Source organism: Cyprinodon variegatus, unplaced genomic scaffold (assembly GCF_000732505.1).
Source record: "Cyprinodon variegatus isolate N-32 unplaced genomic scaffold, C_variegatus-1.0 Scaffold131, whole genome shotgun sequence".
Taxonomy (NCBI): domain Eukaryota; kingdom Metazoa; phylum Chordata; class Actinopteri; order Cyprinodontiformes; family Cyprinodontidae; genus Cyprinodon; species Cyprinodon variegatus.
The window spans coordinates 578850-600517 of record NW_015150584.1 but is presented as its reverse complement, the minus strand read 5'-3'; the positions used below and the strand labels follow the sequence as shown (position 1 = coordinate 600517).

At 38.8% G+C, this 21668-nt stretch overlaps 1 protein-coding gene across 3 annotated transcripts in view; it reads left to right on the top strand.

Moving 5' to 3' along the window:
- Window positions 1-21370, top strand: part of pax5 (paired box 5) — a 61685-nt gene extending 40315 nt beyond the window's left edge. For all 3 annotated transcript variants that reach the window (XM_015376246.1, XM_015376248.1, XM_015376247.1), the window contains exons 7-11: window positions 8563-8695; window positions 12593-12694; window positions 17225-17311; window positions 18135-18221; window positions 20666-21370. In XM_015376246.1, the coding sequence (XP_015231732.1) occupies window positions 8563-8695; window positions 12593-12694; window positions 17225-17311; window positions 18135-18221; window positions 20666-20748 (492 nt within the window). In that variant the 3' untranslated portion in view covers window positions 20749-21370. The remainder of the gene's footprint in view (window positions 1-8562; window positions 8696-12592; window positions 12695-17224; window positions 17312-18134; window positions 18222-20665) is intronic.
- The last annotated feature ends 298 nt before the right edge of the window (window positions 21371-21668 follow it).

The following is a 21668-nucleotide window of genomic DNA, read 5'->3' as shown; positions in this document are numbered from 1 at the left end:
GGGGAATGAACTGCATATGTGTGTGCATGTGAGAGACAAGAGACTAGAAAGTCTGTGTGCGATGTGCGTGTGTCTTAATGCTGCATCCTAATTGACCTTCCACCCTTTTCCAGCAGTGAATTAATGTAAATCTCAGTGAAATAGACAGGTGTAAGTAGTAATTTGCATAACAAAATGTGACCACACTAGCATTTGTATTCCATCTGCCTTTTTCTGTTGTTGCAGTGTGCCGCTCTGCTCTCAGAATTAGGGAAACGTTTTGGACAATATCTCAAAATGACTATTTTCCTCTAGAGTTTTTGAGGTCCTACCTCCCATGTATTAATATAGTCAGTGTCAAGGACACAAGGCCAGACAGACCCCAGAGTAGTCTAAGTAAAGTAACCACAAACAGGTTACAGCCTAAGACCTACAGGGCAGAGTTTGGCTTTTTAACCCATTCACTTCCATTTGACCGACATGGAAAGGGTGGCGGGTTGGGCCAAGAGGTCGACAGGTATTGGCTGCAGTAGCTCTATAGACTGAGACCTGAGATCATAAACAGCCGTGAATCGTAGGTCAGTGTCCTCTCTGAGCCTGGTCAAGCCGTTGAGGTCAGGGTTGGGAATGAATCTCTTTAAAATCTGGATCACCCCGAGGTCAAACTGGCTTTCGGATGTGCATCACAAAGAAATCCAGCCATGGTCATCCACTCCTCCCCCCCTTTTTTTTTTTTTCTAGAGAGGATGATTGACAGTCACACCCTTAGCACTGACACAGTGACAGCTACAGCTTAGCCGCTTTGGTATGTGAGCTAAGGTGTATGCGTTTTAACGAATGTGTGGTGGGGTTACGGTCAAATAGGGTCAGGGGCTGTTGAGACTGACAGCTTTAAATATACGTGCCTGTAGAGGTGATGCATGTAGAGGAGTCAATGCTTGTATATCTGAGGGAAAAAAAGAGCAAATAGGAGCAAGCAGAGAAACTAAAGTGCAAAACAATACATTTCTAACAAACACAGGTTATGATTTGAGTTATTTTTCCCCAAGTGTTTTGCTTATAAGAGGCCTATTTTCTATGGTTTGTCTTCAGCTAAAAAGCCAGGAAATATGGCAAATCTAATTGGAATCCTCAGCCTCAGCTATACGTCCTCCCTGTTTATTTTCTTTACACTTTTCCGCCAAACAATCCATTGTTTTATCTCATCACCCTCTTCTGCTCCTGTTCCCCTCTCCCTGTAGTCTATTAAGCTGGGCTGATAATATATGTGTGCATGCTCGCATGTGTGCCTGTCAGGGGGAGTTTGAATTTGAATTTCCCTTCAATCACTTCTTATTACTCAGCTGATAAATCAGACGGACTAACTGGGCCCCCACCCATTTAAAGAACAGGATCCAAATGCCCACTTCTGCACCACGCAGCCTGGCTTGTTTTTCTGTTTTTTTCCTCTCATAAAGCCAGAAAATCTATAAAAGACAGAAAATGTTTACACCTCTGTTGGCTCTCGGTAGTCACAGAGCTGAATTGGCTCCGATATGAAAGGATAAGCCAAGAGAGCAGGGACGAGGTTCACATAGAGAGAATCTGCTTTGTGGATCTAATCTATGAAGTATGTTCCTTATCCTAACATTGAGAATGTCACTGTGTATGTTTTCAAACATTTGAAGTATTTATACTATAAAAAAAAACTTTAAGGTTTAAAAAACATCCAGAACTCTGCTCTAAAATAAAAAAAAAAGCTTATTTGCTTATTAATATGTTTAGTTATAACAATTCTTTCCATCCTTCTCCTGGAGCTTCTAACCTGAAAAGGTTGAACTTGTTTACTCAGGTCTGTTCTCTCTGCTTAAGATTGATTTTACTCTCTTTGACAAAAGTGTTAACTTTGTGTCATCCATTCAGTGTTTGTACAGTATGCAATGGGACAATCTGCATTTCAGGTCATTAGAACAACCAAATGTATTCAATTGCAATCGCCATTGCATCATCAATGACATTGCTTGAACAAGTATTTTATTTAAATATTTGAAAGGCTACGATGTGTGCATTCGCTGCCATGTGTTATACCAAGGAAACATGATCTGAAAATATCGGGGAGAGAGGTAAGAAAATATAGTTATAAGGTGAAAAAAAAAATATGAGGGGAGAGAATGTTTGATTAAAAAGAACAAATACAACAACTTTAATAAATGTAATAAATCAGTTTCCTGTTTTTCTTGTATTCTACAGCCGCAGATGTAATCACTAAAATCATTCTCACCTGAAACACTTTATGTAAGAAATATAACCAAAAGATAAATTAACAGATTTATGAGAGCAAAGTGGATTGTTGTTTGATCTCCTCCTGACTAATAAAGCCATCAATGATGGTTTCTATATTCTATATGCAAATGCTCTTAAACAAATTATTATTTTTAGATAGAGAAAAAAAGGCTTTGTTGATGTATTTAAGCACTATTAGTTGCTTTTAAAAAATCCTTAAGTGGATAAAGATGTATTTTCTTTCATCTGAGCTATCTTTAAAGTTCAACCATATGATTAAAAAAACCCCTGAAATGTTCTTATAGCTTTTTTATTTAGTTTGCCCATCCAAGATTATTAATAATCTGAATGAGACCAGCCTTAAGACCCTTTTGAATACAGCCCTGCTAATAGATTATTGTTCAGAGGCTGGGTACCAACACCTATGAGTGGGATACTCTAGTGTTGGTTTAGCATAAAAGGAACAAAGGTTCTCGATTTTCCTTTCAGTGTCTTTCTCTCTGCAGTAATTTGACAATAATCCTCTAAAGGATAACAGTTTGTAAAGAGGGTATCCCATTGATAAATAAGAAAAGTGAGCCATATGTTTTATTTGAAGTATTATAACTATACTACCTCCCCTTAGAGTCAGGTCTGTGTGGGTTATCTGTCTGAAAATGAGTATCCTCCCCACTGCTGCCATGCTCAGTTTGAGTGCAGATAAATTCTTTCCCCCACAATCCCTGTCTCTGTTTGTGGGCCACTGAGGGAATTGTGTTTGTTTATAGCCAAGTGTTTTCCATCAGGGGTCCACAAGACAATGTGGTGAGGGAAAAGGGAATCAGGAGGCGGGGGGAGAAATCAGGACCTATTTGGAAAATGGAGAAAAAGAGAAATACTATTATGCAAATGGTCCAAGCCAGCTTCTGTGTGTGTTCTGTATGAGAGTGTATGTGTGTGTGTTTTAGAGGGATGATGGGGGCTCATCTGTCAATGATGTGGATTTGGACTCTAAAACTCTATCTTACCATATTCAAAGCAATCTGGTGTGTAAAATAGAAAAGGCATGAAACTCACAGGCACCTAAAAATGCAGCCAACATGTAACACAGGGAAAATGTTACAATGACCCATACTTTAAAAGATTTGTCTATTTTAGATGTATAATTTATTTGCTTATTCGTTATAGTCCTTTGGGAAGCTTTGCCGATAAGCTTTCATTTGATCAAATCAAACTTTCAAGTGACGCTTAAGTTAGAACATAAATGCAGTCATGTATTAGTTTATAAGGATGCATAACTAATTTTCAGGTTTCAAAAAATATTAACAGTCTGAAATGAATTATTTTATTATTACACATGTTTGTCGATGAGGGGGGCGAGGTTGCTTGAGGACGCAAATGCAGAGAAGAGTGAGGCAGAGATGAGTTCTTGTTAGTTTAATGAAAAACTAAGGCAAACAACCAAACAAAAATACTGAGAACCAAAAATCCAGCAAGCATCAGGGAAAACTCACGTGGGGAGCCAGAGACGAGGAAGCTACTAACAACAACAAGGAAGCAGCACTGAAGGCTGCACAGGGAGAGTATATATGGGAGACAGAACAAAGACTGGGGTTATCAACTGATATGGAGCAGGTGTGGATGGAAGTGACTAGAAGGGAGCTAGAGGAGAGGAGACAGGCACAAGGAGGCAACAGAGAGTTACTAAAGACTGGCTTAAATATAACACAAAATGGAAAATAAACCAAAGATCAACAAAACAGAATTACATAGATAGTGAAAAGTAAAAAACTCAAAGTCCCAAAAGGGGAGAACCATAACAATTCTGGTATCAGTCTGAAAGGATCAAGTTAATTTTCCTAGTCAGATAACTGTTTTATTGAATAATCAATAAAAATAAATCTATACCAAATGAAAACAATATTTTTCAGAAATCTTTGCTAACAGAATCAGAAAATAATCAATTAGAAATTACATGAATGTACTTTTATAAAAAAAAAAAAAACATTAACAGTGTCATCAATGGGCTATGAAATGTCTGAACCACCCAGTTTATCAATATCCTATTGAAATTGAATGCTTTTTTTCACACATAATTTTATACTTCTATGTACCCGACAGATAAGAAGATTTATTACTTGGTCCGAAATCAGCAGTAGATTTTTTTAGTGGATGTAAAATATTGTGATCCCTCCAAAAATTTTATTGAGGTGCATCATACATAAATTAATTTCATGTTGCACTATGTGAAAGCTCTTTGTGGACTTAATTTGATTCAGCTAATAAAATATTTAAACACTTTGGATGCTAATAGTGCGTTGATCACATTTATATAAAAAAAACAATTGAACAGAGGCTTTACGATAAGAGTAACATACCCAGTCGCCCCCCTGCTTTGCAGAACATGTTGAATTTTAACTTTTATCTTAAGGTTAATGTAATGTTTGGTGCATCAGAAGCTATGTATAAATCTATTCATGTTATGTGAAGTTAGGTTTTAATCTTCAACAAAATTAGTTACATTTTCTGGGCTTTTTTGTTGGCTTTAAACAGTGGTAGCTTTTTGTCCAACAGACCATGACAATTAATAGGATTTTGATAATGTAGAATAAAGGGACCTTCTTAAATATAGATTTCCCCAGACTTATCATATGTGATTACTTTTAACTGTTTGTACGAGGTCCAAATATTTCTACCATCTTCCCCTCCATCTTGCGCAGTTGTGCAGCTCCCCTACGGCATTACCTATCCCAGAACCCCCCCAACCAGATCAGCCCCCTCCTCAGCCCCCGCAGCTGCGTCCCTTTTCCTTTGATGAGAGCTGATGGCGCTGTATGAGCGGTGGAATTGACAACATTTACGGGTGCGAATGAGAATGATCCATCTTGCTTAGCGGGCCTGTCACCCGACTGGCCAAACTTCATCATGACCAATTACCACTGCAGACCTTTTCTTCCCGGCTGGTGCTGCTGCCTGGCTCTACACATGGATACACGGACACATTAGATGCTATTATCATAAGACAGACTATTCAAGATTTGGTTGTGGTGCTGGTGTGTGGGGGGTATGCAGGGATGGCATGTTTAAATGGTTTAGAAAAGAAAAACAACTGCAGGATCTCTGTCTGAAAGAGGTAAATAAGTAGTCTTTAATGTCAGAAGTCTAAAAAGCTCCAGAAAGAGAGGTGTGTAAGTGTACAGAGTAAGCTCTTATTTAGCAGGTCACAGTCCAGTGGTTGTGTTGTGTTGACGATCACAGGGGTGTTGAAGAGGTCAGTGAGCACAAACCATCACCTACGCTTACACACGGATGCAGACATATTAAAAGGGTCAGTGCGAAACCCTCCTTTTATCACTTTAAGAAAAATACTGATTGCTCTTGTAAGATGAAGCCTTTAACAGCTACCAGCCTCTGCCTTAATGTAATTATACTTTCTGCAAATAAAAATACAAAAACAAATCTATGATAGAAATTGATGAGCTCTTTAACACTATTAAAGCAGACAACAGAGATGAGAGGGCTCCCGCTGCAGTCTGCTGGTTAAATGGGATTGGAGCCCAAATATGTAGAAGACTGCAGCTGAGGCTTAAAGTATGTTCCTCAGCTCACAGTAGCTGTATATTTTCAGCATATTAAATTGATAGAGGGGCTTCCAAACCTAGGCACTGATTGAAGCTGTTATTTTTACTCTTCTTGAATGCAGTACAGCAACATATTGAACTCATTTGTGGATTTGTGAAAGAAGGAAACAGGTAAATGTTTATTATGACTTAAAAATTTAAGTTATAATTTATCCTCATTTTATAAAAATAAATATTCTTTGAGAAAAATTTTGGTCCATTTCTGTCCCTCCACTCTACTGACTATGTTTCTGAAAGAGCTGGCCCATTTTTCATCACACCTTTGCTCAGGTCTATATCGATGATTTCCCAAATAAGATAAAGGGTGAGATAATGTCCTATAACCCAATTTTTCACTGTTCACACAATCAATAAATGTGGACCAGTCTTCACCTTTTACAGAAAAGTGACATTTCTAAAACAAAAGGGACTCAAGTGAAGACAGGTCATTGGCCCGCCATAGACATTCCTGCCCAGACAGTCTTAGGTGTTTAATCCATATATTCTTGGCTATCGGAACAGGCATCATCTCTCTGAATTACTAGAACCACCCACAGATTGTCACACACAATAAGAGATCTTTCAGAGACACGAGGATGGATAGGTGATTGCTTAAAGCCAGGGTCAAACACAGGTGAGGGAACAGTTTTTATTTTTTCCACAGGGACTGGCCTGGGGTGTGAGTTATGCTTGCTGGCTGCATCTAAACTTTCTCTAGAAAAATAGCTATTTGTTTGTTTCCATCTTTTACTAAGAATGTTCCCCTCATTAAGAGGTGACATCAAATCTTTCCTAAAATGTTTATTCCTATTTCCTTTGAAATATTTGTTAAATTTGTGACTTTAAACACAAAGTAATTTCATTTACATTGTGATAGACCAATATAATGTAGCATGTGAAATCAACTGGAAGAATAGTATCACGTCGATTCAAAATCTTATTTAAATAAAATCTGTACCCTACAGTATTGTCAGGGCTCAGAACAGGGGATCCAGTATTCAAGGCAGACAGACAGTCAAATAATTCAAAAACGTTAATTCAAAAACGGCGGATCTGCAGTTACAGCAAGGACATATAAGGCCGAAACCTTTGCAGGATGTTAGTGACCACCTTAATCTGACAGAGGATGATTATGAAAACGTGAATCAAACCTTTCTTTATAGTTCAGTCCACGGCTCTGGGGAACAAGGTTGATTCCAACCGGTCAGCTGACAACAAGACGGGCATTGCTCATAGATTCCCAGACTCTGCAGTCTCAGAGGATAGAGAATAAGCAGGGGATCAGATCTGAGCAGAACGAAGAAAGGCAGGAAAATCCAGAGGGTGAAGCCAAAACCTTGGACATGCTCAAGATTCAGAACCACCAGATCAGAGGTCCTAGTTTCCGAAGGTGAATCCAGGTTCAGTTCCAAGTTCAGTAAACAGACAGAATCCAGCAGGAGCCCATAGACAAGCAGATCAGACAGGAGGGCAGGCTCAGTGGTTGAGAGGCAGAACAGGTCAGGATCAGGTAATCTGAAGCACCAAGGTAACGCTGAATCACCCTCACCACTGGCTCGAGGTATCTGGCACTGATTACTGGTAGAAGGCTGGTTAAATAGAAGCTGGAGCAGGTGGACCAGATCAACGGTAATGAGAAAACGGGCAAACCTAGAATTCAACCTTGAATTCAGTAACATTAATCAACTTCAGAATTTCTCAGTGAATAAAGTCAACCTGTGGCAAATGATCTCTAATGGCGCTACAGGAGTTTAAGATATTCACAGATCAGATAGAAAAATCTTGGACAGGAAAAGTTATTAATCTTCAACTCTATAAATTCGGTCTTTACAAAAGTTTGGTAAGAAGAGAGCAATACAAAGTCCCAATTTTATTTAGATTCCACTCCTGGAAGTAAGTTATCCTTTCAAATTAGAACAGAATTATACTTTTTGCCTATATGTATTTAAACAATGCCTAACAAATTTGGGCATGTTAACATTGTTCTTTAGGCATGCTTTGGAGCTGATTTGAACAGCTCTTTTAAAGAAAGAACTTATTAATAATAGTATTAATTGATATCTACAATGAAACAAACATCCTTCAAACCTGTTCCTGAATACAATTGAGTTTTTCACAAGAAATAGATTGACTAGAACTAGACATCGAGCCCATATTGTTTCCTCACTAACCTCGTCCTCTGTGTGTGGTTTTGTAGCTTCCTATAATGTTCACGACATTGGATATGAGTGTGTGTGTTTGTGCGTATTGAGATAATCACCATTCTTATATCGTTATCTGGGGACACAAGAGGCTTTGTCTTATAGCCACAGTCTGTGTATGTGTGTAAATATATGTTTGTTGTGTATGTACCGTTTGAGCGCCGGGATGAGGCGGATGAAGAGAAAGAGCAAGCTGATCCCGCGGTTATAGACTGTTGGACTTGGTTGTACAGTAAATCCCTGCCTTTGTAAACAGATCAATAAAGTCTCAGCTGTAGGTGGGTTTCTGTACATCAGTGTGTGTGTGTGCATGCTCATAGGAAAAGCTGCTTTACCCATCGCTGTGAGGAAAGTGTAACCTGTAGGACATACTGTTGTCATAATAAACAGATCGCTCAAAGCTGTACAACGCACAGGCCGCAATTGTGCCTTGATGTTGTTACCTACACAGAATATAATGGTTTGGATTTGTTGTCTAATAAATCCATTTTTATTTTCCCTTTCCTCTTGACTCTTTCCAGACATCGGACTACTCAGCAATGGCTTCTTTAGCAGGCGGGTTGGACGAGATGAAGAACAGTTTGGCCAATCCTGGCACAGGGACAGAACTAGGATCCAATGTATCCGGACCACAGTCTTACCCTCTTGTTCCAGGTAAAAAAACAACAACTTTTAACTGTCTTCAATGATCTTTAACGACCAGCGTCTCTGGATATCAGCAATCAAATCAGTCTTTTTCCAAATTTTCAATTTTTTTTTTTTTTCTGTATATGTGAGGTTTGACTACCTCACATATACAGCCAATGACCCTCAATGAGAAATCGAATTGACCACTTACCAAAAGCTCTTCCTTTCTTATGGCAATAGATCCAACAGATGTTAGATCCAATCCTTGTAATTTTTATATAAATGGATAGAAGCTTTATTTTGCATGTTCTTGATATTATACATGAAACCTTTTGCACATATTCTCATGATTTGTTTTCCAGTATGCCTCAGGAGTTTTATGTTTTTTTTTTTAAAAGTGTGAGATTTATGCCTGAAATTCCTCCTAGAAAAACAGGCTGTAAGGGACTGTGTATAAGAGAAACTGCTGGGCAACCTAAAGTATATTTTTCTTTATTTAGTTGATATTTGTTCATTAATAATGTTTATTTCGTCACCCTGATTTTGTCATTCTGGTCCCTTTCTACTGCATGTGAAATAAGCAGCTTCTTTTAAGGGATAACAATGTTTTAACAACCTCCGGCTGCCTACTTCTCTAATTTATGGCATATAAAATCATTTGAATTTAAGATATCTGAATGGACAGGCATAACAATAAACACAAACACACTGAGGCCAATGCCTTTCTTCTAAGCAGTAGTTTAAACGGCATAATCTTAGTGCTCAAAGCACTGCTTAAGGAGCTCAGTGCTTTGAATGTCAATTAAGTGGAGGAGAGGGATTTAAGGAAAGGTGGAAGTCTGGAGGAAAAGTGAATACCTCACTCCCTGCTCTTTCTACATTCAGGGGCGCAGGGAGAGGTGCGATTAATTAACAGCAGACAGGGAGCACTTGGACAAGCCTTTAACATTCCCATCTGTAATGAAGGGAATCATTGATCTGGGAATTTGGGATATCTGGGAATAGGTTCTCGATTTTTTTTTTTACTCTCTCTCAAATCGCAGAGGGATATTACCTGTAACCACCAGAGCGGGGTAAGAGACAGAGTGGGAGAAAGAAAGAGAGAGAGAAGAAAATTTCCATTTCTGCTTATGCATGCAAACACACATTCATATTCACATGCGCACACACCTTCTGCATATTATGCATGCATTTCCTTGGCTGTCTTTTCTCTCAGAACAGAGCTCCCTCTAGGGGATCAGACGTCTTCGTGTTTGACGCAGTGTTTTTATATTTTTTTTTGGGATCCTTGAAATGTTGATACTCTGAACACATACTTTATTGCATCATAAACATGCGCAGTACTTTCTCACAAACCAATACAGCACTTTTCTTTACCCTGAAATTCCACCAGTACACAACAGTGGGAAGATGCATAAGGACACATCGCATACCGTTGATCCCTCTGGGTTTGACATGGCTTGTTCTGATGGTGAACGAGACAGTCAGACCAGAAGGACAGAAAATGTGTGCTCATGTGAAGTTGCAAGTGAGCACGGAGGAGACTTGTACTTGTTTGTTGACCTCTAAAGCAAAGCTGTGGAGAGCAGATACATCAATACAACGACCAAACATATGCACAACTGCAGTGCATGAGAACACGCACACACGCAGAAACACACATCTCTAAGGATCTGGCCCTGTCTGCCCCCTCTAACTTGGCTGTAGAGAGTCCATCTCTCCCCGCTTCCACCCTCTTCTCCCTCTCTTCCATGCCCTGTGCACTGACCCTGAGCGGATGAGCAGCCCGTCTGCGCTAATGCCTCGCTGTCGCGTCAAACACCAAGAAAAACTTTACTACACAAGACAGGAGAGAGAAGGCAGGGAGGGACAGAGGGAAGTTAGAGAAGGGAGAAAATAAGAGGGAAAATCCCACTCAGTAAAAGGAGAGGAGGTGGCAAACCTAAGTGGATATTCATTTTGACGGAAGAGATGTTTTTTTTTATCCAGTAAAGGTGCTTTTTTTCTCTTTTCATCAAGAGATAATTAATTAAACATAATAAACTGTGATATCGGACCACAGGCAATATGACACAGAACAGAAAAAATTATTTGAGTTTTCCAGGTAATGAGGAAGATACCCTCACAGGTTTTAGATTGATTGGCAGTATTTTCTCCAAAACATCATCAGTACAAACACTTGGAAAGCTAAAAAAGTTGCCCTTACCAATTAGCTTCTTTTTGTTGTGCTCCAAGGGGAATAAGAATGGGCATTTATTATGAAGAGGATGAGTAGAGGCTTAGAAATTAACCCAGACACAATATCTAACCAAGTTGTGCATCTTTTTTTTTTGTGGAAAACACTTATACTAACTCTGGCTGGATTTACAGGAATTCTAAACAGCATGGATTTATTTGTCATTTTATGTGCAACAGACCAAGAAAAAAGTAGAACTTAATTCTGAAAAAGAAGGAGATCTACAACCTTTTCCCTTCTTTCACAAATAAAACCCCCGACTTTGGTGTGCATTTGTATTCAGCTCTGCTGATTCACCACTTTAACTCACTTTTCACTGCAGTTAAATTGCAGGTCATATGGAGGTTGTTAGTAGAAGCTTTGCTCCTTTGGATCCTCCAGTGTTGCCCATACTTTCTTAGCAAAAACAGCTCAATATAAGTGAGTTTGAATGTAAAATATGACTTTAATGTAAAAACGCCCCACTGTAGTTTTAGCCTGTATGTTTATGGTTGCTAATCTACTGAAAAGTAAAACCGTGCCATAGTCTAAAGTCTTTTGCTGTCTTTTCCTCCATGATTCTTCTGTAATTTGCTCAATCAATTGCAGCCTCAACAGCTTTTTCTTCCAAATCATTTTCAGTTGCTACAGTCAGATTTGACCATTTTAACAATGGGTCTCTGCAGCTCCTCCAGAGTTACTCTCAGCCTCTTGACTACTATCATGATTAATGTGTTTAGATGGCTTGAACTATGCTCACTGGAATGTTCAAACCTTTGGGATAGTTTTTTTTTCAATCTAAACTACATACATTTTACACCTTTTTTAATGTTTTGAAAACCATGAATCACTTCTCCTTCCAGCTCACATTAGTTGTATATTATGTTGGTCTATCACAGCAAAATTCCACAACAATACATTCAATTTTGAGTCTGTGAATACAGTAGATTTGTTTTCCTTTAAATGATTAATCATAATAATCTTCTCTCTTACCATTACCTCTATGTAAAAACTTTTACTGCTTTTCCTCCTTATATCTGTCTTCTCCCTTCATCCTCCACCACTTGCTTCTTCTCACTTAGTTAGTGCTGATAAGTGGAAGGGAATGGGATTGATGGTGTTAGCATCCAAGCTGTTTGTGATGATGATAAATGTGTATGTGCAGACAGCAGGAGGAAGGTACTGCTGTGTGTGTGTATGTGATGATGATGAATGGAGGGTGCCCTCTTCTCGCACTCCCAATATCTACAGCGCGCAAACATAGAGAAATGATTTGGGGCGACAGACTGTCATGTAGTCTAATGCAGTTATATAGCCCATCCACCTACTGACGGAAGGAGGAGGAGGTGGAGGAAACAATAGAATAGATAGTTGCTAAATTAATAGGTGTCAGAGGAGGAGAAACAAGGAAGGAGGAGGCAAATGGAAGAGACGTATCTTGACTGAGCTGCTGAAAGAACAACTTGCTAATAAATATCAGGGACCTCATTTTCCCTACTATAAAAATCTAAAAGTAAACGGTTATTGTGATTATTATTATTGCAATTATTATATACAAAATAAGTAAGATAGAAAAAATAGGAAAAAGTAAGATACATAAATGTAGAAGTATTTCACAGATCCTCTTGCTATACATTGGTGATTGTGTTAACATCAAGAAAAGGAATCTGATTATACTGATAAGAAGAATCTTTTCTGTGTCTTAACAGGTCGAGATTTAGCCAGCACAACTCTGCCAGGCTACCCTCCTCATGTCCCCCCAACTGGGCAGGGCAGCTACTCTACTCCCTCTCTCACTGGCATGGTACCAGGTGGGTAAAGATGCAAAAATGTAAACACACAAACAAAAACAGACCAACCTTACCTCTTCTGCACATTGATTTAAGGCTCTTGTTTTATTGTACCCAGAAGGCACAAATTCACCCCAAAAGATATTACACAGCAAGAAAGGGAGAGACCATTCAGTAGCAAAAGGAAGATGCCCATTTATTCCCAGATAAAAACCTCAACTTTATTACTAAATTAAGGAGGAGGGCGATCAGCCCCTTAATGTTAGATGTGAGGAATAAGATGAGAGAATGTGCAGTATGTATGTATGCAGTATTGTCATATCTTATACTAGTCAATAAGACTAGTAAGAGGTGGGAACATCTTGGACAGGTCCCCATGCACAAACTCATATCCCTTGGTATGAGTTTGTGCATGGATCTGAGTATTGACCTTTGCACACAAGTCATCATAAATAACAATGTAGGCTATCTCAAGGCATGTTTTTCAAAAGTGTGCTCACATGCCTAGAAAAAAAAAAAAAAAAAACAACAGCTCCATCTAAAGAAGAAGAAGAAACATCTGATCTGGGGGATTTTACTAACTTACAACATGGGATAATCAAATGTCTTTAAACTGCTATTCTGTCTAAGAGACAGGTGTATCTTTCAAACTCATGACACTTTCACACCATAGCTGCACAGTCATCTTAAAAAGGACCAAACTTTGTTACCTTGGGTGGTCTGCATCATTAGGGAGGTGAGATGAATGTCGGAAACCAAAGCAAATACTGGTCCGCATGTAAACATGCATCTCAGTTTGCTTGCAAGTGAATCCTGCTATGGTTAGCTTTTAGAAGAAAATGCACAGCAAAGAGAGATTGAGATCTGAAAACATTTATATCTCTACAATACTTTTCTAATACTGCTCTGGTTTTATTTGTGTAACATCGCCCACATGCTTAACTTCGAAACCATTCATGTTAAAGATTATAACTGGCTTACAGAGGCAAGCTAAAGTATTGCACCTGACTTCCTTTAAAGTAAGGCTTTTATCTTAGTAAACCATGATGTAGCCAGTAGATCTACTGTATACACAACACTGAATTTTTACTGTGTAGGTGTCTGTTTGGAGACCATGCATGGTAAAAAAAAACGTCCACTTCCTCTTCCGTTTTTTTGTCTACATCATGCAGTGGTCCCAGAGGGTGGCATTTGTGTTCATACGCCTGTGTAGGCCGTGCGTTAAAGGCTCTGTGTGTGTGTAGTGTGTGTGTTTCTCTGTGTATCGTTAGAAAGCAGCCACAGTAGCACAGCTGTCCCTCCTCAACATTAGTAATTTGTTTTTAATGAGAATCACCAGTGACCCACGACTAATTCATTCATTCCCTTCCACTCCGCCTTCCACGCAGCTTTTGTGTTTCAATCCGGGAGCGTTGTTCCTCCTCGGCTTTTTTTCTTAACACTCACACAAGCAGAGGCGGTCATGTTAGAAACACTCTTGCGGAAACATGCAGTAAACAAAGTAAAAAAAAAAAGAAATAAATAGATTTTTATATATATATATATATATATATATATATATATATATATATTTTTTTTATAGGTAAAATACAACATTGTTTGTGCTTGTTGTCTCTATGTATTCCCAGTCATTCCCACACACATATATCCATGGGTTGACATCTGCACACTGAGTCTCAGTGGACATGTAGGAACAGCACGTCTAAAGATGGGTAACCCTGTCGCCCCGTCCCACTGCGCTGTCCTCGGCTTTGACAGGATATTTGAGTGTGTGTTTGGGCTGGTGCGTGCTGTTGTTTGCGTGTTTGTTTTTGACAGTGTCTGTGTGTGCGACCTTGACACCGAGCTACACCAGGGAGACCCCTGTGCTTTCTCCCCTACTCCTCTCTACCCTCCGTCTTGCGTCTGCTAAACAACCTGACACATCTCGTCACTGTGGTGATGACAAGGGAGAGGATGTTCGCACCCGGGGGTGCCATGGAGACCACATACCGAGACCCCCACCTGACAGATGCAACTAAATGTACACTCAGAAAAGGAAAACATAGAGGAAAACCGCTGTAGAAGTTTTTCTTTAGTACATTTTTTAAGCTCTCTGAGCTCTCTGACTAGACGTATTGAAAGAGATAATCTAGAAATTTTGACTTGCCAGCTTTGCTTTATCTCAGCACTCCTCGGCCAAATTATCCTCCTTTTTGTTCGCTCTGTCTAATATCATACCTTCATTAAGCAAGCAACTCTCTTCTGCTGTTCCCCTTCCCACTCCGTCTCTCTGTCTCCTTCTCCCTGCAGCAGGGGGGCTGACACTCGGAGGGGGTGTAGGAGAGCACTGAGGCAGAACCGACAGAGCGAGAGGCAGGGAAGAGGAATGGGTTGGTGGGGGTTAGAGGGAGGTAGAACGGAGGGAGGGGGCATCAGGGTCCGTGACTGTCAGCTATGGGAGAGGGATCCCCTGGGAGGAGGGATGGTTCAGGAAGACAAAAAGAAAGAAAGTGCGAAAGACTGAAAAAAGAGAGTAAGGGAGCAGAGAAAAGGGGGGAAGAAAAAAAGAGGAGAATGTTGTTTTGATGTGAAGTATGACGGGCGGTCTGTACTCAGGCGAACCAGAGAGACAAGAGAAAAATAAAGAGGACGTAGAGGGAGATGAGGGAGGAGAAGACATGACGAAGACTAGACCCCAGACAGTGAGTAGTAAATGAAGGAGAAAAGCTAGCCTATCATCCACTGGGTGGAAGACCACTAGAGTCTGACTGAGCTTTTCAACTCAGACACATGCAACTAGTTGACTTTATGTTAGAAACAAGAACGGGGGTTAATGTGCTGCGTGCATGAACAACTTATCTCAAGATAATATGAAATTAAACCTTAGTTGACTTAATGAAAGAAATTATTTAAACCAAACAAAGGTGAGTTAGAATAGTTGAGATAAAAATATTTCAACTAAAGTGACAACCCTAAATAAAAAAAGAACTAAGCTAAACAAACTGAGTCACAATAATATAAGTTAAGCTAGATAAAACCAAACTTAGTTAAACAAAATAGCTTGAACTTTTCTACATTACAATAAACTAGAATATAATTATTTTTAAATAAATGTACGGTAATCTTAGATAAGACCTATTTAACCAAAACCATCTAAGCTAAGCAGAGTCAGCAGAACCTGACTCAGTCTCATTTTCTTTGAACATCTTGAGATTTTACAACCCAGATTAAACATAGAAAACGAGTTACACTGGTCAAGGTTACTTCAAAAAGCAGAGTTAAAGGCACAAGTAGGTGTTGTGATAGATACAGCTGATCAGATTATCCCAGGGGTATGCACTGCTGTAGTGACGATGGCATGAAGCAAAGGATACATATACTAAGTGACAGCATTAGCTCCTATATTTGCATTGTCTAAGAGAGAGACTGGGATAAAATCGAAAGATAGGACCAAGTGTATCATTTACAGAGAAAGACAATGAAATTATTGCCAAGAACAGCACAGCTGCTCAGCTGATCTGTGAAGAGACAGTTAGTAGATGGTTACGATGAGTAACATGAAGTAAAAAGTCAGATCGCTCACAAAGTTATTAGCCCCTAAAATGATAATGCATATTTTGACTATCAGGAGAAAGAATCAGAAACAGAAAACATGGTTAGTATGTCTTCCAGCAGCATTAGACTATAGCAGCGTTAATATAAAGAAAGCTTAGGATGACATAAGTTGCTCCAAATACCAAATAAATATTTAAAAAGGAGGCTTTAAGCTACTTGTGACCTGTCCAGGATGTACCCTGCCTTTAGCGGATGGATGGATGGATGGATGGATTTAAGCTCAACTAAATGAAGCTGAGTTAAAGAAAACTAAGCTAAGATTAATTGGGTAAACAAAGTTAGCCATGTGTTTTTTTTTGTTTTTTTTTTGAGTTTTTACAGCACTAGTAGCTAGTTTTTTCGACAGAGGGGCAAAGACATGCAGCAAAGGACCACAGGCCGGATTCGAAACCGGCTCGACCTCGTCGAGGACTAAGGCCTCTCTAACCACTGCACCACCTGCCTAAGTTAGCAAAGTTAATACAAAGTTAAACAGTAACATACGTTTTGATATGTAAATGTATGTAACTGTTCACAGAAACAAATCAGATTAGATTCAGTTAGAAAATCCACAGATAAATTAATTTGTAATTGTAATGCAGGAGCTTTTTAAAAAGTTGTGTTGTTTTTACTTTCCTGTATTCTTTAAGACAAAGAAAGTTACACAAACTTGTCTTTATTGACCACATATACATAAACCTAAGTTTTCTTTAGAATTGCAAATAATTCTTTGTTCAAAAAGACAGAATGTAACTGTTAACAGGTTAAAACAAAGAGACTGACCAACATACATGTCTACTTTATTTAGAATCACTAAAAAACAAGCATGACTGCTTATGGACTTTATTTGAAGTGATTTTGCTCCAGTTTGCCTTTTACAGTACCAGCTTCATCTGAAAGTTTGTTTCTTGAAGGACAAATATGCTGTTTTATTCTTAACTGCTCCTTAACATGCTGTTTTATTTTTACTTTCAGGAGGAGATTTTTCTGGGAGTCCTTATTCCCACCCACAGTATTCCACGTACAATGAATCATGGAGATTTCCAAACCCTAGCCTATTAGGTTGGTACATCTCAAAATTCTATCAACAAATGTGTATAATTGTTTAACTGAAGTCTTATTTGAATTTTCCCAAACCCCTGTTCCACAAGACCTTCTTTATTTGCTTACCTTTCTATTCTCTCTTTGACCAAAATGGACTGTGAATTTCCTTCAGAGCTGCAAAGTTAATTCTTTTGTAATTTCATAGTATAGAAAATTAAGAGATTGCAAGAAAGAAAGATAAGTACTACACGTAGCAGGAATAGTAGATTATATAAAGGGTCTTTTATAATATATTTCTAAGGCAGCGTCTGTGTAATCAGAAAAAGTAGCTGCAGAGATCTGAAGCTCAGGTTAAAAAGTCTGTCAGCACATTGGTTATAAACCAATGTCGAGGAATCTGACTAAATACCCTTTTTGAGTTAACAAGCTTAGTAGACAATTTAAAAATAAGGAACACGTTGCTTTGTTCAGAAATAATAGAGCTATAGTAGAAAAGCAAAAGATCACCATGAACCTTTACACTCAATCCCAAAAGTAAAGCATGGAGGTGGCAGCATTATGAAAAAAAAAATTTATTAGTAAAGATCATCATACCCCAGATGGGTTAAGCTAAATACAGGGCAGCCTCGAAAGGAGAACAACCAGAAACAGTCAGAGATAAAATGTGCAAGTTTATATGGAAACGTGATAAAGTGTTAGAGAGGGTGGAGGTCGGAGGGTGAGGAAAGACGATATCCGAGTTGGAGGGATCAGTGTATGATGACATGTAGAGAACCCACTCTTTCCTTTACTCTGATCATCTCATGTTTTTTTATGCCTCCCCACACCCCTCTGTCTGCAGTGTTTCAGCAGGATTATGGTTCTCTCCTGGGGACGGAGATCGGCTGCTCGTCCAGTCTCTTCACCAGTCAGGCAGGACAGATGCAAGGTAAGTGGAGAGAGAGTGAAGCTACTTTATAACACATTGATAGCTGATTAACAGCCCTTTGCTGAACTGCAATCATCAGAATTAGCTGTGCGGAAGCAAGGAAACCTCTAAAATCTGCAGGACAGCAGCCCTCTACGGCTGATTTTGGGCATGCCTGGTGAAATAGGAATGATAATGTGGGGATAAGATTCAGATTTGAAGCCACTAAAACTGGAGAGTAGAATAACAAGACAAATAAGTAAAGAGCTGAAAGGAAACAGGCAGAAGGTTTCTACGGACTTAAGTGAGACTGAAAATTTTTCAGTTTGCTTAATGCCCCACTTCACCATAGAAGCTACTACGATTACCTGGACTGTCCACAGACACAACCTGTGAGCATACGGCTGCTCTGACTGATGGAAGAAACAGAGACAGGTGTGTGTGTGTGTAAAAGTGACAGGCAGTGAGTCTATATGCGTGTACCTGGGGTTACAGTATTGAATTGACCTCCTCCCTGGAGAGTGAATAGACTCAAAGGATCAGTGGTGGTAGAGCTGTACTCAGTGTGTCAACTCTGACTGTCACTTGGACGGCGCGGGGAGTATCTGTGTGTGCGGGAGGGGGTGGGTAGAGGGGATGAAAAAGTGAGACACTAAAAGAGAAAGAAAGTCGAGCCCAATCTATTGGTTGTACGTGAAAGAGAGACTATTTTTTTTGCCATTAGCCTCATCAGCTCATGTCATCTCATCCCAGCCATTCACTGCTCGGCTCTGAGGTGAAATATAATCTTAGCAGAAAATTGAAGCCGCTCATTTCACATTTACACTGTATTTAAAAAGGAGAATTCAGATTTATTACAGACAGACTCATATTTTTGTCATTTTTAACCATCATTCCTATCTGTAATAGAAATGACTCTGTCCAACGTAATTACTGAGATTCATGAGCACGATGACATTGTGAACGTGGTCCAGTGGGGCGATGGGTGGAGGTGGGGGTGGGTGTTGGTCGTGTAAGAAGGAGACAAGAAAAATACTTTAAAAGAATATATCATTTGTGTTTTTTGCTAAATTCCAGATGACCTTAATTACCACTATGTTAGGAATCTTGATGATACCATGGTCATACTAACATAGAAAAAGACCCAACATCTGCACCTACTTCAGAAACATATAATTACATGCGGTACTCCTCACTTTGTTTGCAGCCGCTTTTATTTATGGTATTTAGAAGATGGGTACAAAAACTAATAAACATTACCAGTGTCACAGATTTTTACATTTTTTGAAATAGATATAAACTGCACAGTAAAATAAAACTCAAGTATATATGAAGTGGAAATATAGTGGAGTGTACGTGTATACTTAAAACGGTATATTTCAGCATGACAAAGATTAAAGAAAAAAAATGGGGGAAAACTTACACAGAAATTTTTAATCAGAAAAAAATTTACCGTAACTTCTGAGAGTCCAGGGCTAAATTCTATAAAAAATAAATAAAAACTGGGATCCATTGAAGGCAAAAAAAAAGCCCAAGAGAGGACTCAGGACTTTGCACTTTACAGAATTTTATTCAGGTATATATCTTTTTGAATACATTTATATCTATTGGTATTTTAAAGCTATTTTGATGTATTATGGAAATTAATACGATTTTCTTTAGTTTTACGTATATTCTAATAAAATAGCAAGATTGATTGTTTTTCTCATCCAAATTCAAATTCCATGTAAAGTTGCTGAATACAACTTCTAATCAAACTAAAATGATTATGAATGATCTACAGCTATAGCTAATGGTAAAACAACCACATTCTTCACAGCAGACAAGGAAGAAAATGATAAACTTTAATTAAGATTACTAGTTAATAAAGGGGGCATAGAACCTCCCCATTGCAGGTACAAAAAAAAAGCATAGCTGGCGTAAACATTCCTTTAAAACACATGTCAAACTCATGGTCCAAGGCCAAATGCGGCACCTCACAGCAATTTGTTCGACCCTCAAGAGCCAAAAATGGTAAATCATGTCATAAAGTAGAGCAATGTGATCCTTTTAGGTTAAAAAAGTTGCTTAAACTGCGGAATGAACCTGAGTAAAGTTATAATACAGATTCTAAACGAAAAATTCATACAGGCGCAGCCCACCCTGTTAAAAACTTGATGATGACAAAGTAGCCCGTTATAAAATTTCGTTTGACACATCTCGCTTGGAAAAAAGACACACGGATGCAAATGGACCATATGTACAAAATCAAACAAAAAAGGTGGAGGGGCAAAATTAGCAGCAATCATTGCTGATAAATTCACCCTTACAATGAGTAAATTGGTTCATTGGGTTTGCAAGAAAACATACTTTACATTAGAGACGAGTTTCAGAAATTACATGTGAATCATATCAACCTCTCCAGTTTGGAGAATTTATCTTCCAGACATCTCACAGAAATTTATTTTGTCCATGTTTCCATGCAGGGTCACCATATTATTATAGTGCAACGTCACGGGGGGCAGGCCCTGCTGCCACTGCAACAGCCTCTGCCTACGATCGCCACTGACCCTTCCGAGAGAAGAGAGGGCTGAAGAGCAGGAAGACAAAGGAGGATCAGATGGATAGCACCAGCACCGTTCAGTAAAAACCTGCCCATATGAGGAAGGACTGAAACAAGTTTTACAGATCTTTTGACGTCAGACAAGTCAGCTTTTTATTTGATTCCACACCTACAAACACACATTCTGGCTAAAAAACAATACTGCCTGGTTGGACAATATTGTACAAAGATAGAAATAATTTTATTTAAAGTAACATTTTTGAAATTCAGACCCTCCTACATTACGTTTAGTCTTTATCTTTTTTTTTTTTTTCATAAAACTCAAGAAGTAAAGCTAGTTGTTTTACTGAGAGACTGCTATATATATATATATATATATATTTTAACTAATCAGTGCAAACTCCCTTCTTAGACGGCGATTTTATGACTTGACATCAATCAATTTTCTATGCCATGCTGCAGTGGAGTGAAGACAATCCAATTCCTCATGAATCTGAATGACCAAAATCCCCCATGACATTTTTTTTTTCTGTTGCTTCAGTACATCTTACCTGGAAACACGTTGAATGTGTAGCATCTTTGTACGACAAAGGTTCACTATTCCCCATCAGTTGCTGTAACTTTAATCAGCACAAGGATGTACATGTGGCAGAGATACTCATGCGCTTAGGATCCCATTATGTTACAACCACAGACTTCAATGTTAGAACATAACTGTGAAGTAGAAAGAAAAAGTTGAACGTTGTGTTTAGTGGAAGCATCCCCACAGCATACTGCTGCCACTACCATATTTCACCATGGTGATTGTTTGTTTAAGGCAATATGCAGTGTTTCTCCACATGCAAAGCTTTGCTTGCTTGACTTTACAAAGTATTTATTGGCACTGAATTCTGAGTTTGCATTTTTTAGCTTTCTTGATGTTTTAT